The sequence below is a fragment of the Hemitrygon akajei genome, chromosome 21 (assembly GCF_048418815.1).
Source record: "Hemitrygon akajei chromosome 21, sHemAka1.3, whole genome shotgun sequence".
Lineage (NCBI taxonomy): Eukaryota > Metazoa > Chordata > Chondrichthyes > Myliobatiformes > Dasyatidae > Hemitrygon > Hemitrygon akajei.
The window spans coordinates 54,319,251-54,346,907 of NC_133144.1; the positions used below are offsets into that span (position 1 = coordinate 54,319,251).

The window sequence follows — 27,657 nt, forward strand, 5'->3', positions numbered from 1 at the left end:
TTCATGTCACATGCCAGTGAAAATAAACCTGATTCTGATTCTGATTGTGAATTAATGGTAAAGCGTCATAGCATAAAAAAGTTTGGGAATCCCTGCTCTAAACCTTTACTATCCATTTACCTGAACAAGAGTCTTTTAAATGTTGTTATTCTGTCCATCACTTCCTCCGGCAGCTCATTTTACTAACTGTCTATGTGAAAGGGTTACCCCTCAGCTCTCTTTTAAATCTTTCTTGCTTACCTTTAACTTTTGCCTTCCAGTTTTGATTGCCTTTCTCTGGGGAAAAAGACTGTGTGCATTCACCCTTTCCCTACCCCAAACATGGGAGTTTTGGTTGGAAAAGATGCCTGATCTGCTGGTCATTTGATCTCAACTGCAATGTGAGACTCTTACAGAAGAGTCCGTACACACTAATCATTTGACCTGTTATGTGGGACAGAGCCAGTTGTTGTAAAGTTAAACTTGGAGCCTCCGTCAGATTATCCTGGTTTGGTAATGTTGGTTTAGCCTAATCCCTCACTCATCTGCACGGCCCTGAGGTTCATGTCAGTGGTGTGTTTAATCTTGCTGTTCATTGACCCAGTCATTGCACAGCAAGCCCACCTGTGTGGCGCTGCCCAATCCACTCTACTCTGGCAGACTGCTGTGCCCATTACTGGTGTGGTTGTAAACCTGCTCTTGGCCATAACATGTGACTTCAGTTTTTGTTCAAAAGCGACCACCCATCTGTCTATCAATATAACAATCAAAAGCATTTCAAAAAGTGTATTTAAGGCCACCGCAATTTAAATTATCAATTAAAAACAAATTGTAATAAAAAGCCAGTATTAGTAATGTTGACCTTGAGATAACCTCATTGTTTTATAACATTCAGTTCTTGGTCTTCCAAAAGAGGTAGATGTCTATTAAGGGTATACAGCTGACTGGAAGTGTCCGGGCAACAGGAATTCCTGTGAAAGGGGTGCACTGAAACTCGGTGCAGCCAATGCAAAGGTTCATTTTGCTATAGGACATGGGCTGAGTTGGGTGTGGAAACCCCTCGAATATGACACAAGTGTTAATGGTGCCAGGGTTCCAAAATCAAGTTAATGCTATTTAATGTAATCATCATGAATTTAAATGTCATGCCCTGTTGTCTTTTTTTTTGCATATATATTTTATTAGGAATAAAGTTTCTTTTTGAAATATAAAAATAAACACTTGGTTCACTAATGTCACATAGGAAGGAAACTCCTCCACCTTTGTATGTTCTGGAAGAATGTAATTCCAGATTCCCTGTACCAGTCTTCCCCAGATTATGACATGGTTCTGTTCTTGTGAACTGTGGATAGTTCGCAAGTCAGAAATGTGGTCACGAACCGAGTTCCCTCCTGTAACAACCATCCTGCACAATTTCTAGGAGCTCATCCGCGTGTATGGCTGCAGAGATGGCAGGCGTTCATTGGCTAGGGAGGACCTGTGATCTGGTTCTCTCTTGCCTTCTGGAAATGGCCAAGCAGGCATCTTGGTTCAAGGGCTAATTAAAGATGGGTATAGTTATAGAGTAATACAGCACAGAAATAGGCCCTTCGGCCCCACGTGTCTATGCTGAACCAGCTGGTCCCATCTGCCATCATATATCCAGTATCCCTCTAAACCTTTCCTATCTATGTACTTAACTAAATACTTTTTCAATGTTGTTGTTGCACTTGCCTCGACCAGTTTGTCTGGCAACCTATTCCATATACATCCTAACTTTTACATGGAGAACTTGCCTCTCCTGCCCCCTTCAAATCGTTCACCCCACATCTTAAACCTATGCCCTCTAGTTTTTAGTTTCCTGTTCCAAAGGTGAAAACCATGTGCGCCCACCCTACCTACGCTCCTCCCAACTTCATAAACCTCTCTGAATCTTCCATATTCTAAGGAATGAAGTAAGGGGATGGACACCTGCAGTGCAAGAATGAGTAATGTTTTATCAATATATGAAATTATAATGAAATGTGTATTATAAAGGCAAGAAATAGCATGTTTTGTTAGTTCTATCAGAATATCTATTTCCATTAACTTGGAGCATACCTTCAGTAGTTATAAATGTCCATTGCACTAGAGATGTCTGAATATCTGCTCTGTTCCCTGGCTGTGTTTATTTAATGGGGTGAAAATCTATTGAAAATCTTATCCTTTTGAGATTTTCTACATTTCTTTTCCACTTTGAAGAGTAATTAAATCCTAATCAATCCCAAGCAAATTATGTAGAGGATGTGGAAATTTGCAGAGAGATATAGATAGGTTAAGTGAGTGGGCAAGGGTCTGGCAGATGGAGTACAACATTGTAAATTATTCACTTTGGAAGGGAAAATAGAAGAATAGATTATTATTTAAAAGGTGAAAGACTGCAACATGCTGTTGTGCAGAGGGACTTGGGAATGCTTGTGCATGAATCACAAAAGATTGGTTTATTGGTGCAACAGGTTATCAAAAAGGCAAATTGAATGTTGTCCACCTTTGCCTGAGGGAATGAATTTAAGAGCAGGGTGGTTACGCTACAATTGTACAGGGCATTGGTGAGATCATACCTGCAGTACTCAATGCAGGTATCTTCCTTACTTGAGGAAAGATATATGGGCTTTGTAGGCAGTGCTGGGAGGTTCACCAGGTTGATTTTAGAGATGTGGGAGTTCACCTGTGAGGAGAGATTGGGACCGTACTTGCAGGAATTCGGAAGGGTGAGAGGAAATCTTATAGACTTATGGATTGGATTGTGGTTTTCTAGCTTTGTGTCTTTATATTCTGTGTTTTTGTCTGTTCTTTCTTGTTGCCACTTGCGCAATTTTCCTTGTGGGGAGGGGTTGGGGTTTTTGTTGCTGTTTGCACTTATTTTTGCACGTGGGTGGGGGGGGGAAATTGATGTTTTTCTTTAAACGGCTCCATGGTTTCTTTCATTTTGTGGCTATCTGGAGAAGAAGAATCTCAGAGTTGTATATGGCATGCATACTTTGATAATATATGTACCTTGAAATATACAATTAGGAAAAGGATAAATAAGACAGGCAGGAACGTTGTTTGCACTGGTAGGTGAGAATAGAACTAGCAGACAGAGCCTCAAGATTTGGGAAAATAGATTTAGGACAGGGGTGAGGTGAAAGTGGTGAATCTGTGCAATTCTCTGCCACAGGAAACAATAGAGGCTACCTCATTAATTGCCTGCCTAGCAGGGGAATTAAAGGTTATGGGCAAAAGGCAGGTAGGTGGAGCTGAGCCCTTGGCCAGATCAGCCACAATCTCATTGAATGGCAGAGCAGAATCAAGCGGCCAGATGGTCTAGTCCTGTTCCTTTTTTTATGTTCTCAAGTCAGTGCAGAATTCTGGGAAGAGGAGAAAATACCATGACTTTCTTAATCCAGTGTTGGTGTCCTGACACTCAATAGAGAAAATGCAAAGAACTCACAACATTATTTCATTGGACACAAATACAACAGTTTTAATTTGAGAAAAGATACAAAATGAAACCATGTACAATATATGTACAAACTCTTTTTGTACAAGACAAAATATTATCACCAGATATCAGATATGACATTGCCAGGTCAGTCAAGTCTGAGCACCGCCATATTCATCTTCCCTAATTTCCTAGCGAAAGGAAACTCATTTTTAAAAAATTGCAAACCAAAAGTAAAAATTAAGGAGGATGCAGGAGCCTTTTCAGTGATTCTCCGTCCGCACAGCAAGACTGTGGGGAGCGCTTGAGCAACAAGAACGACACAGAGTTCAGGAACGAAATTTAAAGAAAGAAAGTTGTGCAAATGCAAAACCTAAAACATGCCAAATAATGATAAAGATGCATATTTTATCGGTAAGAGCAGTAAAGTTAGCTTTTCGTTTTTGTTGGGCTTTAATCCACTTAATTCCCAACATCAGGCAGCATGAAAAAGTCAAACTTGAATGGTAGATGCTGAAGATTAAAACAGGTTAGCAAGCTTTCCTTATTAACAATCCAATTAATAGTATTATATTTTATTCACAATTCTTTCACTCTACTGCCTACAAAATATAACAACAAAGTAATCACAATTCGAAAATCACTCCAGAACAAGGTGTTATCTGGTTGCAGTATGAATGTGTTCAGTGTTGCAGTCACAGAACAGACAGTGAAGCTGAGATATAAATTTACCTAAAGACTGAATCTAAACTTGTGGGATCATCGCAGCAAGATGTGGGTACGAAGAGTGAGGGTGCCCGCTGTGTTTCTTTTCCTCTCCCTTTATGTGAGTCTGTAGGAGTCTTTGTCAGCTGCCTTCTGGTGATGGCTATCAGCTCTGTGAGGGGGCGAGGGGTGTGGTGGGCTGACAATCTAAGAGTTAGACACTGAGTTTATCAGGGTCAGTAAGTGCAGCTTTAGATTATGAACTAGGTTAAGATTCTAGGCAAGCTTACTTCGGTTTGTCAACTGCAATATTGTTTTCTACATCACTGAATTAACATTAATATCTTCTCCTCCCAGAATATACTGCAACGTACAATTTATTCTATAATATTAACTAATTTGTGTCTCAAAATTCCCATTTTAAAAGAATTTAAAAACCGAGAAGATGGTTGATGATTACAGTAAAATAGCACTTGGCTTGTGATGTTCTCTTCCACAGGAGACCGTATGGCCAAGCCCTTCAGAATCTTAGCCAAGCAGGGAAAAGTAATTCAGGGATGGAAAACTGAATAATGGGTGGTGACATATTGTTAAACAATTTGTAACACAGGACTTGCTCTATGCCCTATCTGAACACAGGACAGATAACAGCTTATATTCTGAAAGCATTCACATGCTAGTCATCAGACCACAATGGAAGCCTCACTGTAGAAGTATACTGGCTTTATTGTTTTGTTTATTGAGGGATTGTGTACATTTAACTAATAATTTGTTTTTTTCTTGTGAACTTCATCCTCCGAAGGGAAACAAAATCCGAGTCTGGTCACAGAAAGAAAGAAGTTACAAAGTAGGAAACGACAAAGTTTTGCGTTATAAAATAAAGACCTTCTAATCTTAACTGGCCATAATATTCAGTCTGCATCGATTGTCTTCAAGTTATCAGTGAAACCATTCAATAAAACCTGTGATTCCATGCTGGACAAGCAGATAATGTTCAACAGCAGAGAGCTGCTGTTTCTAGGTGGAGTGACATGTATAATCCTTCAACTGCTGTTACGCCAAGGTCCATGGAGTGTCAAAGCCAGCATCCGGTTAAAGGTGCTTCACTAGGTCTCCCTCTCAGTTTAGAGTTTGTACAGGTATCAACATTCGTCTTCTACCTCTCTTATGGGTGGGATCAAACTGCTGGTGGATTTGTACTGATTGATTTGATTAGCCATGTGACCACTCAGTGGTTTTATCTGAATGTTCCTGGGGAAGGCGTTATCAGTTTCATCTGTAAACCATTTCTTTTCTGCAGCGAGAGCGAGGAGTCACAGGTGAGTGAGGGAGCAAGGAGGGAAAAGAGAGAGAAACATTATGGTTAGTCGTGTGGGCTGGGGGAGAAAAGGTGTTAACACTGTTACATGTTTGACAGATTGCAAAATTGGAATTCATGAGATGTTCCCTCCTCCACTGTGATCCTGACTGATTAAGTGGTTTAAATTATTCCCTGTGACAGAATGATAAAGTTACAATCTGTTCTGACATGATCCACAGGTTGCCAGCATTCTACAGTGTCCATCCACATTCATCTTCACGTCAAACAGACATTTTTTTTTGGTAGCTGTAATTCAATGGAACTTTTAAAGTAATCAAAAAACCTGAATTATTGATGGGGTTTTTATGTGGAGGGCTCCCAGTGGACCAGAGTTGGAAAGAGAGAGGAAAAACAGTGCTTTCTTTCAGGCTCGGATGGCAGCCGCCCCTAAACTGGTTCAATTGCTTTGAAACGCTAGGCTTGTGGCACAGAGGTATTGTAAGTGTAAAATAAAATCAAAGCAGTAAAAGACTGACTACCTTTTGACGTTACAACATTTGTGAAAACCAGTAACAATATGATGTCTTGTTTGATATTGAGATTGTTCAGTTTAACAGGCATTTTTTTTCTTTCTCATTTTATCTTCTACCTTTACAAGCCTTGCTACTGTAGACTTGGTGGAACAGGGCAGGCTCAGAAACTTATACCATGCTTGGCTTGAGCTTTCATCCTTGCTCTTAGCTGGAGTACCTTGCCTTTCTGCAGTGTCCCATTACTGTGATAGATAAGAGGCAAGCTGACTGCTGACTGACTGCTTGAGTGAGGCAAGTTGAAGTGAAAGACCACTCCAGGATTCAAGCACTAGACTTTCTCAATAGTGATTTGATTGTGTGGGTGCAGCATTTTAAGCTCCCCAAGTCTCTCACCGGTGGAGAACGCTGCGCTGGCAGAATCAGGCCTTTGAGCAGCTGTGAAATCACAATTAAACTAACAAAAATCAAAGGCACTGCAGGTGATGGAAATCTGAAATAAAAAGACTCAGAAAGTCAGGCAGCATCTGTGGAAAGAAAAACAGAGCTAACGTTTCATCAGAACAGTCTCCAACCTGAAACGTTTACTCTGTCCGTTACCCGAATTAAGCAAGAAATAGAAGAATATTGGGTACAAATATACCCAAGATGCTGGAGGAACTCAGCAGGTTAGGCAGCATCTATGGAACGAAATAAACAGTCGACTTTTCAGGCCAAGACCCTTCGTCCCTTGACTGTCGACTCCATAATCCCTTTCCATATTTGCTGCCTGACCTGCTGAATTCCTCCATTTTGTGTGTGCTACTCTGGATTTCCAGCGTCTGCAGAATCTCTTGTGCTTATCGGTGCTAATATATACTCTGTTGGTCATGATGGAAAGTTGAGATCTTTGGGATGGAATCTTTGACTCACAGCCACTCTTTCCCATTGTGTCACCCTGCTTTATGAGACTATTAAATGGTTCCCTACTATGATAAGATCCTCCAAAAGGATCACAACCTTGTCATGGTTTGGAGGCTTGCATGCCTCAATAACCCTGTTACGTTGGCTGGAGTCAGGACTTTGTGCTTCGGCTCTGGGTAAGGTCACCTATGCCAAACAGGTCAAACAATTGTCCACTGGTCCATCCAGGTTTGGGGGTTCAGCTCTGGGCTAACAACCCTAACTGATAAAACAAAGTTGCTACCAAAACTGCAACGATGCCTCTACTTCTGAGTGCAACGATATTCCTGGGACTCCACCTGGAATTTGCATGACTGACAGTAGTGAAAACTGACCTACTGACATATGAAGGAAGCCCTGAAACCCACAAAAGATGGAGGACCTTCATTGCTGCTCTAAACACCAGCAGTGTAATGGGCAGTAAGTAAGTATGATAAGATGGACTCTTGACCTCACAATCTACTTTGTTTACCTACACTACACTTTCTCTGTAGCTATTACACTTTTGCTGCATTGTTACTGTGTTACCTTGTTCTACTCCAGTGTACTGAGTAATGATTTGTCCTTCAAGACGTACTTTTTTCACTGTATCTCAGAATATGTGGCAATAATAAACCAATTGCATTTCCAATACAGCTTGCTAACAAAAGAGTTCTGTACTATTCAGGGACAGTCTCAAATACATTCTTTTTAAAGTGTGTAGTTGTAGATTTTTTTTTTCTAGAGCTAAACTCTTCTCCATCAACATAGTTTCCCACCAAAATTTTCCTGTAAAACCAGACATCCTTGAAACCTGACATGTGAGTGCAACGCTTTCTAACCAATGTTGGCACTTTCATTTCACGCACCTTATCCATGATCAGACAGTTGAAAGATCATGTTCTACAACTCGGGTAGTGGAATAAAACAATTATTTATAATAAACACAAGATATTCTGCAGCTGCTTGAAATCCAGAGCAGTGCACACAAAATGCTTAAGGACCTTGGCAGGTCAGGCAACGTCTATGGTGAGGAATAAACAGTCTGTCTTCTATGAATCTAAATCCTTTCAAAAGTTGCAAAGCCCAGGTATAGACAGCAATGATGTTATCCTTCTGGACTTGCAGCCAGATGCAGCCTGTTCTGTTCCACAGACTGTCAGTGATTGATGTGGATATTGATGTTCAGCCAATAGTCACTGGCAGGTTTCACCAACAGTGTCTCACTTTCACAAATCCTGTGACAGGTGTCGAGCTTTGGGGGAGGTGTGTACAACCAACTAACACATTTGTCACCAAGGGTCTTTTTCTTTCATAGATTATCGACCATCTGGGAATTGGAATAGGTTAAACATGATAACCTCAGACCATTGAGAAGGAACTGCTGATGTGTTAAAAATGCTAAGAGAAGAAGGTGACTTAGGTACAGATTTGAGCAGATTAATGACTAAGTGTTCCCTTCCCGAAAAATGAATTCTCCTACACACATACACTCACACCACATGCATATGCATGTACAGAAACATACCACATGTACACTTACACACACAACATGCACATACAAATGTGGTACATGTACACTCACTCTTGTGCCACATGTACGGACGGACACACACACACACACACACACACACACACACACACACACACACACACACACACACACACACACACACACACACACACACACACACACACACACACTCACAGGTTCAAGGGCAGCTTCTATCCTACTGTTATCAAATTCTTGAATAGACCTCTTGTATGATAAGGTGGCCTCTTGTACTCACAATCTACCTTGTTATGATCTTGCACACAATCGTTGACTTGCACTGCACGTTTTCAGTAGCTTTTACACTTTGTTCTGCATCGTTATTGTTTTAAGTTACTTTAGCTCAATGCACTGTGTAATGATTTGATTTGTACAAAACAGCTTTTTGCTGTATCTCAGTAAATATGACAACAAAAACTAACGCGCGCACACACACTCTCGCACACACTTTCTCACACACTCACTCTCACGCACACACAATCTCACACACACATACACACACTCACTTTCTCACACTCATACACACTTTCTCACACACACTCACACTCTTACACACATGCTCACACACTCACATACTCACACACACTCATATGCTCTCTCACCAGCTCTCACTCACACACACTCACACACACATACACACTCACTCACAGACACACACTCACACACTCTCTCTCTCACACACACACACAAAATCTCTCTCACGCGCACACAGAGCTGACAGTGTTTGTTAAAAGTTGAGATTACTATGAAATAGATCGGGATTAATGAATAGCAAGTTTGGCCTGAAGTGAGTGGGGGTATTACTGGACTGCAGGGCAGAGTACAGTGGTGAACAGCAGTCAGGGTTGAAGAGTGGTGTAAGGAAAGTGGCAGACTGATTCCAACGGCATTGCTTCCAACTATATCTGGTCATTGGCCCTCACACCTCTGGGTAACAGATGAAACTTCAAACTTGTTTGAAGATAGTTTTGGTTATTATTATTGTTTGGTAAAATTGCTGATTTTAAAACACAGACAACTTCTGGTTTCTGCAATAAACTAAATTGGTAAAGACCTGTACATTCAAGGTTTTGCTTACCACCACTGAATCATATTATTGACTGGAATATGAAATGAAGTTCCACAAATAAGAATATTTGGTCAATAGTCCACACATTTTTGGGAACCTGTATTTTAGAAACAAAATCTATGATTGACATCATAAAAGAGTATTAAAATTCCTGAATTTTAAGCAGGCCATCATTACAGTAGCCTGTGAAAAATTCAAGGGCTGCTTTTATTGTATTGGAGTGTGATATCAAAGAATGAGACGGAGAAGTTTGGCTCCAACTGCAAGTGATGAAGGGTTGCTGATACAAAGAAATGCTCCCTGAAGCTGAATAATTCTGTGTTTGTAGCTACGTGTAAATATTTTCCAAAGATCCTCGGCTGCACAGCAGGAAGCAAAGAATTCAAAGAATGTTTTGGGATGCTCATGTTATCGATCTTACTCTAGATTAATAAACTCTGATCAATAAGAAGAAGTTTACAACAGGAGAAAGACTTTAGGATGTAAAGTAGTGCTAGCAAATCCTCTTCAATACGTCTCGTACATGATTCACGGCATCAGGCCAGTGTTCTGATCAGAGTTAGGAGTCTTTGCCAATTAGAGTTGTGGAGTCATAGAGCACAGCAGCATATAAAAAGGCCCTTCAGTCCAAATAGACTGTGGTGAACTGTTATCCTGCCTAATCCCTCGACTTACACCTGGACCATAACCATCCATGCCCTTCCAATCCATGTAGTTATCCAAACTTACCTTAAATACTGCAATCGAACCCACATCCACACTCACACCACTCTCTGAGTGAAAACGTTCCCCCTCAATTTCACTTAAATAATTCACCTTTTGCCCTTAACCCATAACTTCTAGTTGTAGTCTCACCTGACCTCAATGGTAAAGGCCTGCTTGCATTTACCCTATCTATACACCTCATAATTTTAGATAACTTTATCAAATTTACCCTCATTCTCCTACACCAGAGAAAAAAAGTAGAAACATATTCAACCTTTCCTTAGAACTCAGGTCCTTCAATCCTGACAACATTTCTTTTGCGGTGAAAGTCTAGTAAGAGTCTGCTACACTTCTAGAGTGGGTGGTGGGCAGTTGAGTTGTAAACGTCCTTCATACCCGACATGCATAGAAGGAACCAGGCATATTTTGGGCAAAACTTCATCTTCTCAGGATGACTAGTATTGATGGAAAGTAGCCTCCATTCTTTGGGTGCCAACTGTTCTGTGGTCAATAGAATCAGTGTTTCCAAAACTAAAGTGAGTGGTTGGCAGCAAGTGGGTAGTTGAAGGCAGTTGGCCAAGCATCTACTAATTGCAAAAGTACTCAAATCAGTTGTTAAGAAGATAAGGGGAAAGTGGGAAGGCCAAAATCTGATCAAGTAAAGTCAACATGGCTTCACAAATGTGTTAGAAGTCTTTGAGAAAGCTTCAAGGCAAGTAGATAAAGGGGGACCAGTAGATGCAATGTATCTGGGCTTCCAAAAGCCTCTCAACATGTAAGTTTACTTTGTTACAAGTCAGTGACCATCTGAGCAGATAATCCAGTGCCCTTAGATCAAGGATTAGCTAACCAGAAGGAAATGGGGATAAAGGGACAATTTTCAGATTAACAACCATCAACCGATGAGAAACTGTAGAGTCAGTGCAGAGACTACTACTGTTTGTAATCTGAATGTTTACAGGAAGGAAGTGAATGCACTGTAGCTTAATTTGCAGATGGGAATAGAAAGATATTGGCAGTTTAAATCAATGGATAAAGAGTTGGTAATTGGAGTATAATGTGGGAAAATATGAAAGAGATCATATTTATTATTATTACTATCTGTTTTTGTATTTGCACGTTTTGGTTTTTGCATGCTATTTGTTGTCAATCTGTGTGTGTAGCTTTTCATTCATTCTATTTCTTTGTATTTATTGTGTTTTGCTTCGTAATTCTTTGTTTTACTGTGAATGTCTGCAAGAAAACGAATCCCAAGGTAGTATTTGGTGACATATACATACTTTGATAATAAATTTACTTCGAACTCAGAGATCATTTTTAAAGGAAAACCAGTGAAATATTATTTAAATGATGAGAAGCTGCAGAAAGCTGAAGTGTAAAGGATTTGGGGTTATATGTGATTCACAGGAAGCAAGCCAACATCTTTAAATTTTATGTCAGATTTTCAGTGTCTACAGTTATTTGGATCAAATAGAGTCAGTACTCATTTTGGAAGGTATTGGATACAAATCTAGCGGTTTGCATGATGCTACTACAGCTCGGGACATTGGAGTTTTGAGTTCAATTCTGGCGCTGCCTCTAAAGAGTTTGTATGTTCTCCTTGCGAACGAATGGGTTTTCTCTCAGTGCTCTGGTTTCCTCCCACAGTCCAAAATTGTACTGTTTAGTAGGTTAATTGGTGATTATAAATTATCCTGGGATTGGCTAGTGTTAAGTAGGTGGGTTTGTTGGGCTAGAAGGGCCTTTTCCACACTGTACCTCTAAGTATGTGAATAAATAAATTAAAAGATACAACTAATTTAAAAGGCTAGGGGGAAGTGACTTTATTTCAAGTGGGTCAGAATATAAATATAGTGAAGGACCCTACAACTGCATAGAGAATTAGTGAGGACGCATCAGGAATACTGTAAACAGTTTCAGGGTTACAAAGCATAGAATCAGGCCCTTCAGTCCATTGAGTCCATGCTAATGATCAAAATTCCTATTATATCAGTTTTTCTCTAACCACATTTTTTGTTCTCCAGAGATTCTCTTCAACTACTCCCATATTCTACTGCTCTCTACATGTCAGTCAAAATTAGCAAAGATCAATTAACCTACCAACATGCATATCATTTAATGAAAAATATATTGTCATTGATGACAGTTCAGAGAAAGGTATGGGGATTGGAGGAATTGCTTACTGTGAAAAGATGAACAAGTTGTGACTCTACTCATTGCAGATTAGAAAAATCAGAGGTGACCTCTTTGGAACATGAGCTTCTTAGAAAATTTAAGAGAGTAAATGCTGGGAGAATGTTTCTCGATGTGAGAACCAAGGACCAGAGCAGATGGTTTAAGAATAAAGCGATCCCTAATTAAGATTAAGGTGAGGAAGAGTGTCTTCCTTCAAAAGTTTGTTCCGATTCTTTGCCTGAGAATGCTGTATCCTATATAGTTATATAGTTAAAACAACACACACAAAATGCTGGTAGAACACAGCAGGCCAGGTAGCATCTATAGGGAGAAGCGCTGTCGACGTTTCGGGCCAAGACCCTTCGTCAGGACTAACCGAAAGGAAAGATAGTAAGAGATTTGAAAGTAGAGGGGGGAGGGGGAAATGCGAAATGATAGGAGTAGACCGGAGGGGGTGGGATGAAGCTAGGAGCTGGAAAGGTGATTGGCGAAAGTGATACAGAGCTGGAGAAGGGAAAGGATCATGGGACGGGCTCATGGGAAGGGTCTTGGCCCGAAACGTCGACAGCGCTTCTCTCTATAGATGCTGCCTGGCCTGCTGTGTTCTACCAGCATTTTGTGTGTGTTGTTGTTTGAATTTCCAGCATCTGCAGATTTCCTCGTGTTAGTTATATAGTTAACTCCTTATCTATAAAGAAATAAGGATTAAGAGGAGAGCATAGGAAAATGGCATTGAGGAAATTTGGAACAGCCTTGAAATAGAGGTGGAGCAGGCTGTAGGGATTGAATGGCTGACTCCTTTTCTTTTTTTCATTCATTCAGGGCACGTGGGCTTTGCAAGTGGACTGAGCCAGCATTTAACTACTTATTCCTAATTGCCCTTGAGAAGGTAGTGTGACCTGCCTCTTTAACCATCAAGCTTAGGAGCAGCATTAGACCTTTTGGTCCAATAAGTCTGCTTTAGCATTCAATCATGGCAATTTCTTTTCCCTCTCAATTCCATTCTCCTGCATTCTTTTGATACCTTACTAATCAACAACCCATCAACCTTTCCTTTAAAAGCACCCAGTGATGTGGCTTTCACAGCTATCTGTGGCAATGAAATCCACAGATTCACCATGCTCTGGCTAAAGAAATTCCTTCCCATCTCTGTAAACCACTGTTGTCCTTGAGGCACGAATGTACCCACAATTTTGTTAGGGAGGGAGTTTGAAGATCTTGATCCTTTGACAGTGAAGGAACGTTGAAGATTTCCAAGGGAGAGTGGTGTGTAACTACGAGAGGATCTCCCAAGTGGTGGCATTTCCATAGTTTTGCTGCCCTTGTCCTTTTAGTGGGTAGAAGTGGTGCATTTGGAAGATGTTGTCTCAGAAGTCTAGGTGAGGAGCTGCTTCTATAAACTGCTGCTATTGTGAATCAGTGGTGGTGTGAGTGGATGCCTGTGGGTGGTGCTCATCAAGCGAGCTGTTATGTTCATACTCTTCCAGGCAGGGGAGAGCATGCCATCGCACTCCTGACTTAAAGAGTAAAGGGATGAGTTACTTGTCAGAGGATTCTGAGCATCTGGCCCGCTCTTTTTGCTGCATTGTTCAGTTGAACTTCATGACTAGTGTTGAAGCTGGACTCATCGAGGCAAGTGGAAAACATTCCAACTCTTTCCTGACTTGAGCCTTGGAGATGGGGGACAGCCCTTTAGGGAATTACTTGCTTCTGGATTCTTAGTTACTAAGTTGCTTTTGTTGCCAGATTATGTATATGGCTACCCAAGTACATTTGCTGGTCAGTCGTAACCCCCAGGATATTGATAGTGGGATCCTCAGTGGTGGTAATCCCATTGAATATCAAGGAATGATCTTCTCTTGCTGGACATTAGAGTTACAGAGTATCACAGCACGGAAGAAGGCCCTTTGGCCCAACTGATCCATGTCAACCACATCAGTCCCAGTTTCCCATATTCAGCCCATAACCCTGCAAGCTCCTCCCTTCCATGTACTCATTCAAATGCCTCTTGAATGTTGGACCAACCTGATATTTCTTAAGATGTGAACCAAAAGGTAGAAATTAAATCTTTTTTTATATATGAAAAATCATCTTCATGGAGCACGTAGAAAGACCTAGGACCCAGGAAAGGTCGATAAGGCAGGTTTTATCTCAAGGAAGTTTTAACTGTTTATTTTTACACAGATGTTGCCTGATCTGCTGAGTTTTTACAGCATTTTATGTTTTCATTTAAGATTGCCTGTATCTGCAGCATGCTTTTTAAAATTTTCTTAGGAAAGGTAGGGATGAGCATCAGTTGTTGTTACACAGGGGCAGAACTGTGTCATGTTATCCCATATGGCTGATGTTAGTCAGTGTATGAAAGCTAATGAGATTGGTTTGTAGAGAGTTCCATTAGCATCAAATTTCTGTGTGTGTGTGGTGGTTTTGCATTTCACCAGAGCCTCAGTTACAACAGGAAAAAAACAAGCCAACTTTCAGGCCTCAGTAATCAAGCAGAAAATTATAAGCAGATCAAAGAATCCCACAGGGCTCTTAAATAACCTGAAGTTTAATAATTTTATAGCCAATCATCTAATGTTTTCATTTCTTCGAACCATAGCTTTCACACAAGATGATAAAGTAGCAACTGGCAGGAAACAATTTAAGAGGGGGATTTTTTTTTACCATAAACAGCTTTGACAGCAACAATCTCATGGCATTACTTTCCATCAATGCAGGGAACTATCTGGACATGTTTATAATTCCTTTCATTTTACCAAGTGCTTTGAATGTTCAAAATAATGGTTCCTATTTTGCAGAATATCTACATTTATGTATGTTTCCAGAAAGATCTCCTAACTGGTTAACTTTATACTTCGTTGTGTAATAAAATTTTGTGTAAAATTCATAATTTAAAGTTTTCCTGATGGCACAGGCGGGCGATAGATTAGGAATTCTTGTGATTTAACTTTCCACCTATTTACACGTAATTGTTCAGTGAATTTTTCAGCAATTATGATGCAGTTGTTTCTGCATTTTTCTTTATTTTCTGTAGCAGGTGTCATGCCACTTGAAAATGGCTCTTTTATAGGATACTTGTTATCTCTGGAATTTGTGTTATCTCTAGTCTGAGTATGAGACAAGCACAACTGCTTTTTCCTTTGCCTTTCTTATCTATTTTATGCTCTTGTTATATTTAATACAATTGCCAGCAATAAGTTTTATGCCTCAATTCGCAATATGTTTAATGTCTCATTCTTGATGTCTGAAGAACCTTTGGATCACAAAAGCATCAGGATAGAAACAGGTAGACGGCACCTATTTCTCTGTGTCATTAAACTTGTATTCGTGTTTGTGGATTCAAGGAGTGCTGTGCTGGTAATAGGGTTCCTCTTCCATTTAAGGTTTCAACTATAACAAAAGGGTTGAGGGTGCCACAGTCTGGCTGAAAGCACGTGCTTAAGATAACATAATTTTTCAGACAATACTTCATCATCAGGTCAAATGGGAGGAGTTTTAATTCTTCATACATTGTTTATCGTTAACTCACAACATCAGTAATACTATCCATTGAGGGAGAACTTAATAGCTCTTTCCTGTACCTTATATAACCTTTAGGATGATTTGTTTCATGGTTTATGTGTCCTGTTATAAGTAGAATGACAGAGGTTTTTACGTTCAATACTACAATGAGCTTATTTAATATTACATCTATTAGACAGGTTAATTGTTATCTCTAGTCTCAGTATTGGATGACCATGACTCAAACCCATGATGAAGGACTCTCACTGCTTGCTTCCAGGACCTGGGAGATGAACAAATTGATTGAATTTCCTGCTGTTCCCTGAGTGATATTGTCTGGAGCAGCTGAAAGCACCATTGGATGAACTGCAGTAGAAATTATTTTTTAATTTGAGGAAGTTAACGGCCAAAAACCTAAAGCAGAAAAGAGTTGGACAAAGTCCAAGCCAAGTGTTATAACAACTAAGTTAAGGCAGGCTTCAATTTTATAGCCCAGTAATTGTAGAATACTGAGCAAGTTGAAATTCCACGGGCCTAATGTGTATTGAATTAATGTAAGATGTACAGTTGGCCAGTGGTAAAGTGGCATCCACACTGGACTGCGAACTGAGTGGTCCTGGGTTCGAATCTGTCCAGCTCCTTGCACATTCTCCATCCATGGTGGTCTTAGCATTGAGCTAGCAACTCTACCTCGTAAATAACTGAGAAATGCTAATGAAACAGCAAGGTTGCTGCCTGATGTGCCACAGGTGTGGAGAGGAACAGCAGACAAGATGTACAATGAAATCTTCTTTGCCACAGAGCAAGAGTGCAGATCAAGTAGCATGTAGAACAGGATATTTAGAAGATGAGAGAAAATAGAAAGGTAGCAATGCTGAAATTTAGAAAATAAGAAGATGAATAGGACAGGCAAGGAAGATTATATCTGGAGAAGTTTTCTCAGCTGGTGAATATTTTCATCTTTCTTGTCCAGGAATGCAGAGAAATATCTGGAAATTAATGGGAAATCTTTAAATACTTCACGCGTATGTATTTTACAGACCACGTGTGAACTGTTGATGGTAAGAATTGTGGAAAAGACTGGAAAAGGACTTGGCCATTTGGCTATAGTATGTGGTTCACCCTTCAGTCGGCAATGGACTGAAGCTATGCTTCAAGTACATTTTTTTTCTCTCAATAACAAAGCCTCTTCAAAAAGGTGTTGACTTAAGGTAGCTGTGCTAAGAGCAAAAAAGATACTTGATGAATAATCAAGGAAAGTTGTCGCAGCACTGAATGGTGCAGGAAACAGAGAAGATGTGCTCTGTGAATCTGTAATGTCACATCAGTAAAAGGAAACTATAGTTCACTTAGGTTTCCATTAATGCAAAAGTTATTGAGCTGATAATGGGAAGAAGACGTTGAGTATGACCCATAAACAGCAGCCACATAATGGTTATTCGAAAGGAAGGTACTGAAGGTAACTTTTTGAAGTCTATATGAGTAGAGTCAGTTTTGAAGTTGAAAGCTGAAATCCTTTCCATTGTTTTGCGTTAGAGGTCAATGAAAAATGTAGCATGACAGCAGATTTCAAGCAATATTACCTTGAACAACCAATGAACAACAAATGGAAGGTGATCAAAAGCAAGGAATTGTACGTTGAATTAGATATGAAATTCCAAATAGTTTATTTGTTTTAGGATCAACTGCACTTTCCACAACTATAGGAAGTTCAGACATTTATAGATCAGGCTAGAAGTTGGGAAGAAGGTTAAACTAATTTTCGTTGGAGTAGAATATGTCACCAAATTCTGAAGAAAGGAAATGAGACAACAGGAAAGTTCAGCAGCAGTGGAATTGGGAGAATAGAGAAGCTGAGCACCAGAGATGTTTTTGGATGTGTTCTGTTAGAGCAGAAGTAAGAATAGAGAACATTATGGCTGAATTGAATGGAAGCAGTGAGCCACCAGGTCCAGCTTGATCTTTGGGATAGTCACCCTCCAATATATCACGTTCCAACCCCATTTGGCTACTTGAGAGAACAATTTATTGTTCAGAGTATGTAATAAGCAATAGATTACGTTGGAGAGAGTCCAGAAGTCATGAGAATGATACCGGGAATGAAAGGGTTAATGCATGAGGCGTATGTGATGGCTCTGGGCCTGAGAAGAATAATGGAGGATTTCATTGAGCCCTATTGAATATTGAAAAGCTTGGATAGAGTGGATGTGGAGAGGATGTTCCTAATAGTGGGAGAGTCTAGGACCAGAGAGCACAGCCTCAGAATACAAGGATGCCCCCTTAGGACAGATAGGCGGAGGAATTACTTTCACTAGAGGGTGAGAAATCTGTGGAATTCATTGCCACAGATAGCTGTGGGGGCCAAGTCATTGAGTATATTTAAATTGGATATTGATTATTAAGGGTTTTAAAGGAAGCAGAGGACTGGGATTGAGGGGAATAATAAATCAGCCATCGTGATGGGTGGATTAGCCTAATTCTGCTCCTACGTCTTATGGTCTTATACTATCCGTGACTTCAATATTCATTTGCAAAGCAAATGCAAATGTGCTTTGACAAAGCTAGCAAAATAAATTGTAAAGCTGAGGGTCAAGTAAGTAGATGTGAACAATGCATTTGACTGGGATGGAATGAGTGTACACTTTTACAATCATGTACCTAAATGAGCGCAGGCCTCCTTGATGACTAATTGGATTATGCTTGTCCAGAAAGGGTGAGCGGATGGGACAATATATATCCTTGGCAAGTTAAAAGAGCCCAGGAGCAACCTGAAGAGCAGGAATGGAGCAGCTGGTCTTTCTTCCCAATGACACATGCTTTGTAATTCTGCTCCAAGCACAGAGGGAATTTAAGTGGAATGATTCAGGCTAGTCATTTCACCTGTCTCAGGAGACCTTAGGTCCTTCTCTGCCCTCCCAAGAAAGAGCAAAAAATGCAGAAAAGCATCTAAAAGAAGACATGCTTATGGTTTGCGATAAGCAAAGTGAAATCGTTCTCATTGATGTTGAGGGCAATGAGAACAACTTCAGTCCTCTTGTGGGTAAAAAATATAATTCAGCTTGAGCTGTGCTCTTTGCAACAGCTTGTGAGGAGTTTTTTTGAAGAGAGACTAAATAGGATGGGCTTGATGTCCTTGGAGTGGAGGAGGCTGGGAGGGGACCTGAATGAAGTGAGAAGAACTATGAGGGGAATAGAAGGGGGAAACTTCTCCTCTAACCCCTAACTGAGAATATAGAACAATACAATACAGGACAGGCATTTCAACTCATGATGTTGTGCCAAACTATGACTCCTAATGTATCCAACCTTTCTTCCCTGCACATTGACCATATCCTTCCCTTCACTGCATATTCACATGCCTATCTAAGAGTCCCTGAATGCCCCTATGCCTCTTTGCCTCTACCAGCACCTCTGGCAGCACATTCCAGGCCCCCACCACTCTCAGTGTAAAAAAAAAACTTGCCTGGCACATCTTCATTGCATTTCCAATGCTCCTACCAGCTCACCCTAAATACATGCCCACCAGAACTAGACAGAAAAAGATACAGGCTTTCTATCTATGCTTCGCAAAACTCTATTAACTCTTTCCTCAACCTTTCACCTCTCTCTAGTGCCAGCTTGTCCAACCACTCTCTCATCCTAGCACATGTCCTCCAACCCAGACAGCATCCTGGTCAACCTCCTCTGCATTCTCCCCATAACCTCCTTTCATGAGGTGACTCGAATTAAATGACATACTCCATCATTAAGGACCCTCACCATCCAGGACATGCTGTCTTCTTATTACTACCATCAGGATGGAGGTGCAGAAGCCTAATGGAACAGCTTCATCCTTTCCACATCCGATTTCTGAATGGTACATGTATATAACCTCACTATTTTCCTCTTTTTGGACTAATTATTTATTCTTATATATTCTTGTAACTTATAATAATTTTTTGTGTATTGCATTGTATTACTGTGGCAAAACAAAAAGAATCACAACACATGTCAGTGACAATAAACCTGATTTTGAGTCTAAAAGTAGTCATTGAAACCTTTCGAATGTTAAACGGCTTGGAGAGAGTTGACAGGGACAGGATGTTTCCAATAGTGGGAGAGCTTAGGACCAGACAGTACAGCCTCAGAATACAAGTATGTTCCTTTAGAACAGAGATGAGGAGGAATTTCTTTACCAGAAGATGGTGAATTTGTGGAATTCACTGCCACAGATGGCTGTGAAGGCCAAGTCATTGGGTATATTTTAAACGGAGTTTAATAGTTTCTTGATTCATAAAGCCAGGAATGGTAACGGGATTGAGTAGAATAATAAGTCAACCTTGATGGAATGGTGGAACAGTTTTGATGGGCCAAAAAGCCTAATCCTACTTCTTTGTCACATGATGGAAAATAACTTTTCAACAGAGATTCAAGCAGATATGAGAGTTTAGAGCATAAAATAGACTGCTGGAGGAACTCTGGGTTTAGCAGCATCTATTGAGGCAGAGGGTCGAGACCGAGTAGCAGGTCCTGATAAGAGACCTTGGCTTGAAATGTTGACCATCCTTTGCTTTCTCAGATGCTGTAGAGTTCCTCCAGCAGTTTGTTTCCTCACAATGAAATTTCCATGTTGCAGCATACACTCAGCGGCCACTTTATTAGGTACACCTGCACCCCTGCTCGTCAGTGCAGATATATAATCAGCCGATCATGTGGCAGAAACTCAATGCATAAAAGGAGGCAGACATGGTCAGGTTCTGTTGTAATTCTGACCAGACATCAGAATGGGGTAGAATGCGATCTGAGTGACTTTGACTGTGGAATGATTGTTGGTGCCAGACGGGTTAATATGAGTATCTCAGAAACTGGTGATCTCCTGGGATTTTCATGCACAACACTCTATCGAGTTTACAGAGAATAGTGCAAAAAAAACCCCAATAAAAAGCATCTAGTGAGTGACAGCTCTATGGCTGAAAACATCATGTTAATGAGCAAGGTTAGAGGAGAATGGCCTAACTGGTTCAAAGTGAGAGTAGCTCAAATAACCAAGTGTTACAACTGGATAGTAGAATAGACAATGGGCTGAATGGTCTAATTCTGCTACTATGACTTATGGTCCTATGGTCTTGTAAGCTGGCTCACTGGCTTCTGAGAGTCACAGTGCACACATATTTATTTAACTAGCCATGATAAGATCAAGGATTAGACACCTGTAATGTCTGTATTAAGAAAAATCAGACCCCTAAGTGCTGAATACAGCATGTGATATTGTCTACTAGACCGGTCCTGTTGTTGAAGCCGCCCCCCCCCCCCCCCTCACCATTTCAACTTGGATGCATCTATTTTTAACCTGGGTAATAATCTTCAAAGAACATAGTATTTATTTAATGGTAAATCTTTACATATCACCTTCCACAACATCAGCCTTATGCAATCCTAAAAGATGGCACTCAGGAAGCACATAAGTGGTCTGGGGATTAACTAGAATTAAAAAAGATGGTTAAAGTAAAATGAAGGTGCTTAAATTTTGAATTGTTTTTTATGGTGGGGGCACACAGTGTTTGTAACAAGGAATTAAAAGTAGGAATACATAAGGAACCAACAGGACCAGGACCAGATGCTCAGTTGTTTACATCGGTGATTCAACACTGTTTGCTCCTCCCATTTGCATCCCAAGAGATGACCTGATTTGCTTTGCAGGTCCCAAAGTTGTCCTCACCGCTGTGTTCACCCAGAAAGCAGAGTGATCCATAAATAAGGGGCAGCATGGTAGCATTGTGCTATTATAGCATCTGTGACCTGCTGTGATCATTGAAATGATCCCAGGAATCAAAGGGTTAACCTATGAGGACCGTTTGATGGCTTTGGGCCTGTGCTCACTTGGTGTTAGAAGAAAGGGGCAGTGGATCTCATTGAAACCTTATAAATATTGAAAAGCTCTGATAGAGTTAACTGTACTGGTCTCTGTCATTCCTTGGGGTTCATCAGCTGCATGGAGAGGGGGAGCCTAGTACTTGGGTAACAGCTTTCTCTCCATATGGTACTGCCTTAGTTTGTGTACTGGCTTGCATATCACTTTGACAGCTAAGATGCAATATCCATGGTTGACCCCGAACAATGGAAAGCCTCCGATAGAATGGATGTGGATAGGATGCTTCTGATAGTGGGGGAATCAGAGGACGCAGCCTCAAGATAAATGGCTGTTCCTTAGAACGGAGATGACGAGGAATTTCTTTAGCCAGAGGATGGTGAATCTGTAGAATTCATTGCTACAGATGGCTGTTGAGGTCAGGTAATTGGGTATACTTAAGGTGGAGGTTGATAGGTTCTTGATTAGTAAGGGCATCTGAGGTTAAGGGAAGAAGGCAGGAGAATGGGATCGAGAGGGATACTAAATCAGCTGTGATAGAATAGTAGAGCAGACCTGATGAATTGAATAGTCTAATGTTGCTTCTATGTCTTATATGGTCTGCAGCCTTCAATGCCTTGCCACACTGAAAGTCAACATTATCTGGTCCATTGACCAAGAGGGGAAAATAAACATGGATTACCCACAGATTGCCAATGGTACAACGCAAGGAAACTGAGATGTGAAAAAGAAGCAACGTATCCGCTGAGAAAGATATAAATTTATTAAAGAGATAGATAAAATAGAGGCAGGAAAGTTGCTTCCACTGGTAGTTGAGGCTAGAACCAGGGGACATAGCCTTGAGATTTGGAGGGGTAGATTTAGGATAGAGAAGAGTTGGAGGAGGAACTGCTTTTCCCAGAGAGTAGTGAATCTGTGGAATTCTCTGTGCAGAGAAGCATTAAAGGCTGCTTCACTGAATATATCTAAAACACAGTTAGATATATTTTGCATAGCAAGGGAATTAAGGATTATGGGGAAAAAGGAGGTAAATAGAGCTAAGTCCACAGCCAGATTAACTATGATTTTATTGAATGATGGAGCAGGCTCGACAGGACAGATGGCCAACTCCTGTTCCTATTTCTCATATTCTTATACAGGCAGGCAACTGGAAAATATGAGTCTATCCAACTTGAAGGATGTATATTTTTAGCTGGCATGAAACTAGTACATACTGGTCTACAAAGAGATATCTTGATATGTAGCAGGTAATTAAACAGTAGACACAAGAGACAATGGGTGCTGGAAATCTGGAGCAGCACATAAAGTGGTAGAGGTATCAGCAACTCAGGCAGCATCTATGGAGGGGAATGTAGAGTTGACTTTTCGGGTCGAAACTGGAAAGGAAGTGGGGAGATGGCCAGTGTAAAATGGGAAGTGGTGGAGCAAGATACAGTAGCTGCATTCTGAGGATCGTCATCTTGTCGTAGTAGAGAGGCTTGTAATTTCCTGAGATCCTGGCGTGATGGCGTCAGGACCTTAGCTCCTGGTAGGGTCACCCATGGTGCTAAGGTCAAGAGGAAGGTTCCAGACAAAGAGCAGTCCAACCAAGGCCTCAGTGGTGGAACTGGCAGAAGATGATGACACATCACAAAGGCAGTGAAGGGTACCAAGTCATCTTGCGTTCCGTGCCCCTGGACCCTGACCCCAAGGATTGCATGGTGGCTGCCCATGTGTCAGCCTCCCCACATTAACCAAAGTCACAGACAAGCATTCTCGACTGTACTTCCTTAGAAGGTTGGCGTCATTCAATGTCTGCAGTGAGATGCTGAAGATGTTCTATAGGTCAGTTGTTGAGAGCGCCCTCTTCTTTGTGGTGGCGTGTTGGGGAGGAAGCATTAAGAAGAAGGACGCCTCACGTCTTAATAAGCTGATAAGGAAGGCGGGCTCTGTCGTGGGCAAAGTACTGGAGAGTTTAACATCGGTAGCTGAGCGAAGGGCGCTGAGTAGGCTACGGTCAATTATGGAAAACCCTGAACATCCTCTACATAGCACCATCCAGAGACAGAGAAGCAGTTTCAGCGACAGGTTACTGTCGATGCAATGCTCCTCAGACAGGATGAAGAGGTCAATACTCCCCAATGCCATTAGGCTTTACAATTCAACTGCCAGGACTTAAGAACTTTTTTTAAAGCTATTATTAATGCTTTTTGAGTTAGTGATTTAGATGCATATCATATTATTACTGAGTTAAGTATTGTATGTAATGAGTTTTTGCTACAACAAGTGTATGGGACATTGGAAAAAATGTTGAATTTCCCCATGGGGATGAATAAAGTATCTATCTATCTATCTATCTATCTATCTATCTTCTCCATTAAGGGAATAACCCCTTAGCAGAACATCATACTTGAGTCGAGTAAGAGTAAATTGCAGGTAGGTTAACCTCCATTTCAAAGAGGTGTGTTGCAATAAGTATGAAAGCCTTGTCATGAGCCTGAACAGAAAACGGAAAGCAGTTTAGTGTCTGAATCTAGGGAATCCTAAACTTGGCCTGGAACTTATACTCCACAGATTCATTAGACTGATTCCTGTCAATGAGGAGCAATGAGGAAAATCGGTCCATTCTCATCAGAAAACTAAAACAATGAGGTGACGCTGAGGGGGCTGGTTAGGGTACAAGATATTTCAAAGTATCACTTTTTTCATTATTTATTTGGAGATTCAGCATGGTAACAGGCTCTTCTGGGGCAACGAGACCATGTCTCACATTTATACTCATGTGACATGATAATCTACTAACCATTATGTCTTTGGAATTGGGGGGGGGGGGGGTGGATATGGAACACCTGGAGAAAATCCACATGGTCATGGAGAGAACAAACAAATTCCTTACAGATAGCAGTGGAATTGAACCTGGATAACTGGTGCTGTATTAACGCGATGGTAACCGCTACGCCCCAGCCATACATTTTGGATTCAAGTCCTCCATCCATACTCATCTACACCAATGACATTTCCTCATACTGCATATGTTCTTCAATGCTGTGGTATATAAGGGGTATAGACAGGGTAAATGCAAGCAGGCTTTTTTCCCTTCAGGTTGGGTGAGACTAGAACCTTAACTTAACCGAACTCATAAGTTAAGGGTGAAAGGTGAAATATTTAAAAGAAACCTGAGGAGGACCTTCTTCACTAAGAGGGTGTTGTGAATTTGGAATGAATTGCCAGTGGAACTGGTGGATGCGGGTTCGATTCCAGCATTTGAGAGAAGTGTGGATAAGTACAAGGGTAGAGGGCTATGGTCCAGATGTGGGTCAATAGGACCAGGCAGAGTAATGGTTCGACAAGGACTAGACGTGCTTGTTTCTGAGCTGCTGTGTTCTATGACTCAATTTCACCTGCTCATCTAAAGAGCATGGATCGGCTAGGACCTTTTTCCCTTGGATCACAGGAGGCCTTAGAATCATGAGGGCATACATTAGGTCACAGTTTTTTCCCAGGGTAGGGGAATCTCAAACTGGAGGATGCATGTTTAAAATGAGAGGAGTAAGATTTAAAAGAGTGGAGCAGAAACTTTCACACACAGAATGATGGATATATTGCACATTCTGCACCTTTGTTCTTGATGGACTGCACTGCCAGGGAAAGTTCTAGAGGCAGATACAATGATTTAAAGACATTTGGACAGGTACATGTGTAAGAAAGGTTTCCCAGGGATATGTGCCAAATGCAGGCAAATAGGACTAACTTGGATAGAAAACTTGATCACCGTGGATGAGTTGGAGCTTGTGCGGTATAACTCTATGAAATAATTCTGAAATGCTGTCAGAATATCTGCCTTTACCACATCTCCTTAGCTATGAATGCCAGGGTTTAACCACCGACTGCAGGCAGCCAGATACCTGGGCTGTAATTGTCAGTGTAATGTAACAGAGGAGGCAGATCCAGAGATGCCAGGTGCTTATGTCTCCAAAGGTATTTCTTGTTCTGCTTCAGCGAGGCTTTACATTGCAACTGATAAATAATAAGCAATGTAGAACTGTGTCTTATGCATTTTTAGCTGTTGGCGCAGAGGAGGCCAGCTTGTAGTTCCTTCAGCATCGAGCAAATTGCCTTGTTCAGAAGGGATTAGTTTACTTAAGCATTTAATAACTAGTTTAATTAGTTCAGCACAAAAGTGATGGCTGAAGGGCCACAAGAATGCAGCATCCATCATTCAGGACCCCCACCATCCAGGTACTGCTCTCTTCTTGCTGCTGGCATTGGGAAGAAGGTACAGGAGCTTGAGGTCCCACACCACCTTCAGGAACAGTTATTACACTTCAGCCTTCAGGCTCCTGGATAACTTCACTTATCTCAACCCTGAACTGATTTCACAACCTATGGACTCACTTTCGAGGACTCTAGAAGTCAGTGTGCATGTATGTATGCAGTTATTATTGTTATGTATTTACACAGTTAGTCTTCTTTTGCACATTTGTTTTTTTCAGACTTTGTGGGTAGTTTTACCACTGATTGTATTGTATTTCTCTGTTCTACTGTGAATACCTGCAGAAAAATGAATCTCAGGGTAGTATATGCTAATATATACATAGTTGGATAATAAATTTATTTTGAACAGTGAACATTTCCCAATTAAGTCAATTATTCAGCTTCAGAGCGTTGCCATATTTTAAGAATGAGTACGCCCTCATCACGTAGGAAAAGTACTCTTCTCATTGCTATCACCAAGGAGGAGATACAGGAGTCTGAAGACACACACTTGACATTTTATTTCCCTCCGCCATCAGATTTCTGAATGGATAATGAACTCATGAACACTACCTCACTATTACTTTTTCTTTTTTTTCCTTCTCTTTTTGCACCACTTACTTAATTTAGTCATAGATGTATAGTAATTTATAGTTTTATTATTATGTTTTGTAATATACTACTGCCACAAAACAAATTTTATGACATATGCCAGTGATGCTAAACCTGATTCTGATTCTTAAAAATATACCGTACATCCCTAAAATTAGTTTCTTGGTAAGAAAGGATGGGAAGTAAGTACAAAGAGAATGGGAAACAAAGTCACTAGAGTAAAAGCACAGATAAAGGGAGGTATTTATTTCCTTTGCTTTGATTAGAATACCAAGCTTGTGAGAAACCATTTCCTGCTATGCTAATATTGAGCAAACAGGAGCGGGTTTAATTAGCCCTGCTGGGAGTCCACAGAATGCACTTAGGTCAGTGACAGAGGCAAGGAGAAATTCTTATTTCCCGTGCAGTCATCTGTAATGGCAGGTACCTGCTCAGTGTCCAGCACGCCTATACACACTTTGATCTCACAACTGTAAAAACACTGGAAAGTCTTATTTTGAGGGAGTGGGTGAAGGCATGGTGAGAGTGGGCAAAAAGTCAAAGGGAAGTGGTATGTTGGTGGGGGGGGGGGGCTGGGGAGGTGTTAGCAACAATTCATTGATGGCTTTGAAGGAGTATTAGACTGTCGATGATCTCTCTGGGACTCAGTTCCGTTCAGGTCGCAGTCAGAATCAGGTTTAATATCACTGGTACATGTCGTGAAATTTGTTGTTTTATGGCAGCAGTACACTGCAATACATAAACTATAAGACAATAAAGTGTGTGTGTGTCTGTATATATAAAATGAAATTAAATAAGCAGTGCAAAAAGTGCAAAAAAAATAGTGAGGTAGTGTACATGGGTTCAATTCAGAATATGGCAGAGGGGAGGAAGCTGTTCCTGAAACAGTGAATGTGTGTCTTCAGGCTCCTGTACCCACTCCTTGACAGTAGCAATGAGAAGAGGACATATTCTGGGTGATGGGGGTCCTTAACGATGGATGCCACCTTTTTGTGATTTCACTGATTTAAAGGGGGTCTGAGAAGACACTTTCACACAGAATAAGAAGTGTCTATTACACATTCTACCCTTTTTTCTAAATT

At 40.8% G+C, this 27,657-nt stretch overlaps 1 protein-coding gene and 1 long non-coding RNA gene across 10 annotated transcripts in view; one reads left to right on the top strand and one right to left on the bottom strand.

Annotated features, from left to right (window-relative positions):
• Window positions 1-27,657, top strand: part of LOC140714313 (uncharacterized) — a 62,985-nt gene that overhangs the window by 14,879 nt on the left and 20,449 nt on the right. The gene's annotated exons all lie outside the window — the stretch shown is intronic.
• kcnma1a (potassium large conductance calcium-activated channel, subfamily M, alpha member 1a) overlaps window positions 3,451-27,657 on the bottom strand; it is a 913,789-nt gene continuing 889,582 nt past the window's right edge. For all 9 annotated transcript variants that reach the window (XM_073025436.1, XM_073025438.1, XM_073025437.1 and 6 more), the window contains one exon: window positions 3,451-5,420. In XM_073025436.1, the coding sequence (XP_072881537.1) occupies window positions 5,269-5,420 (152 nt within the window). In that variant the 3' untranslated portion in view covers window positions 3,451-5,268. The remainder of the gene's footprint in view (window positions 5,421-27,657) is intronic.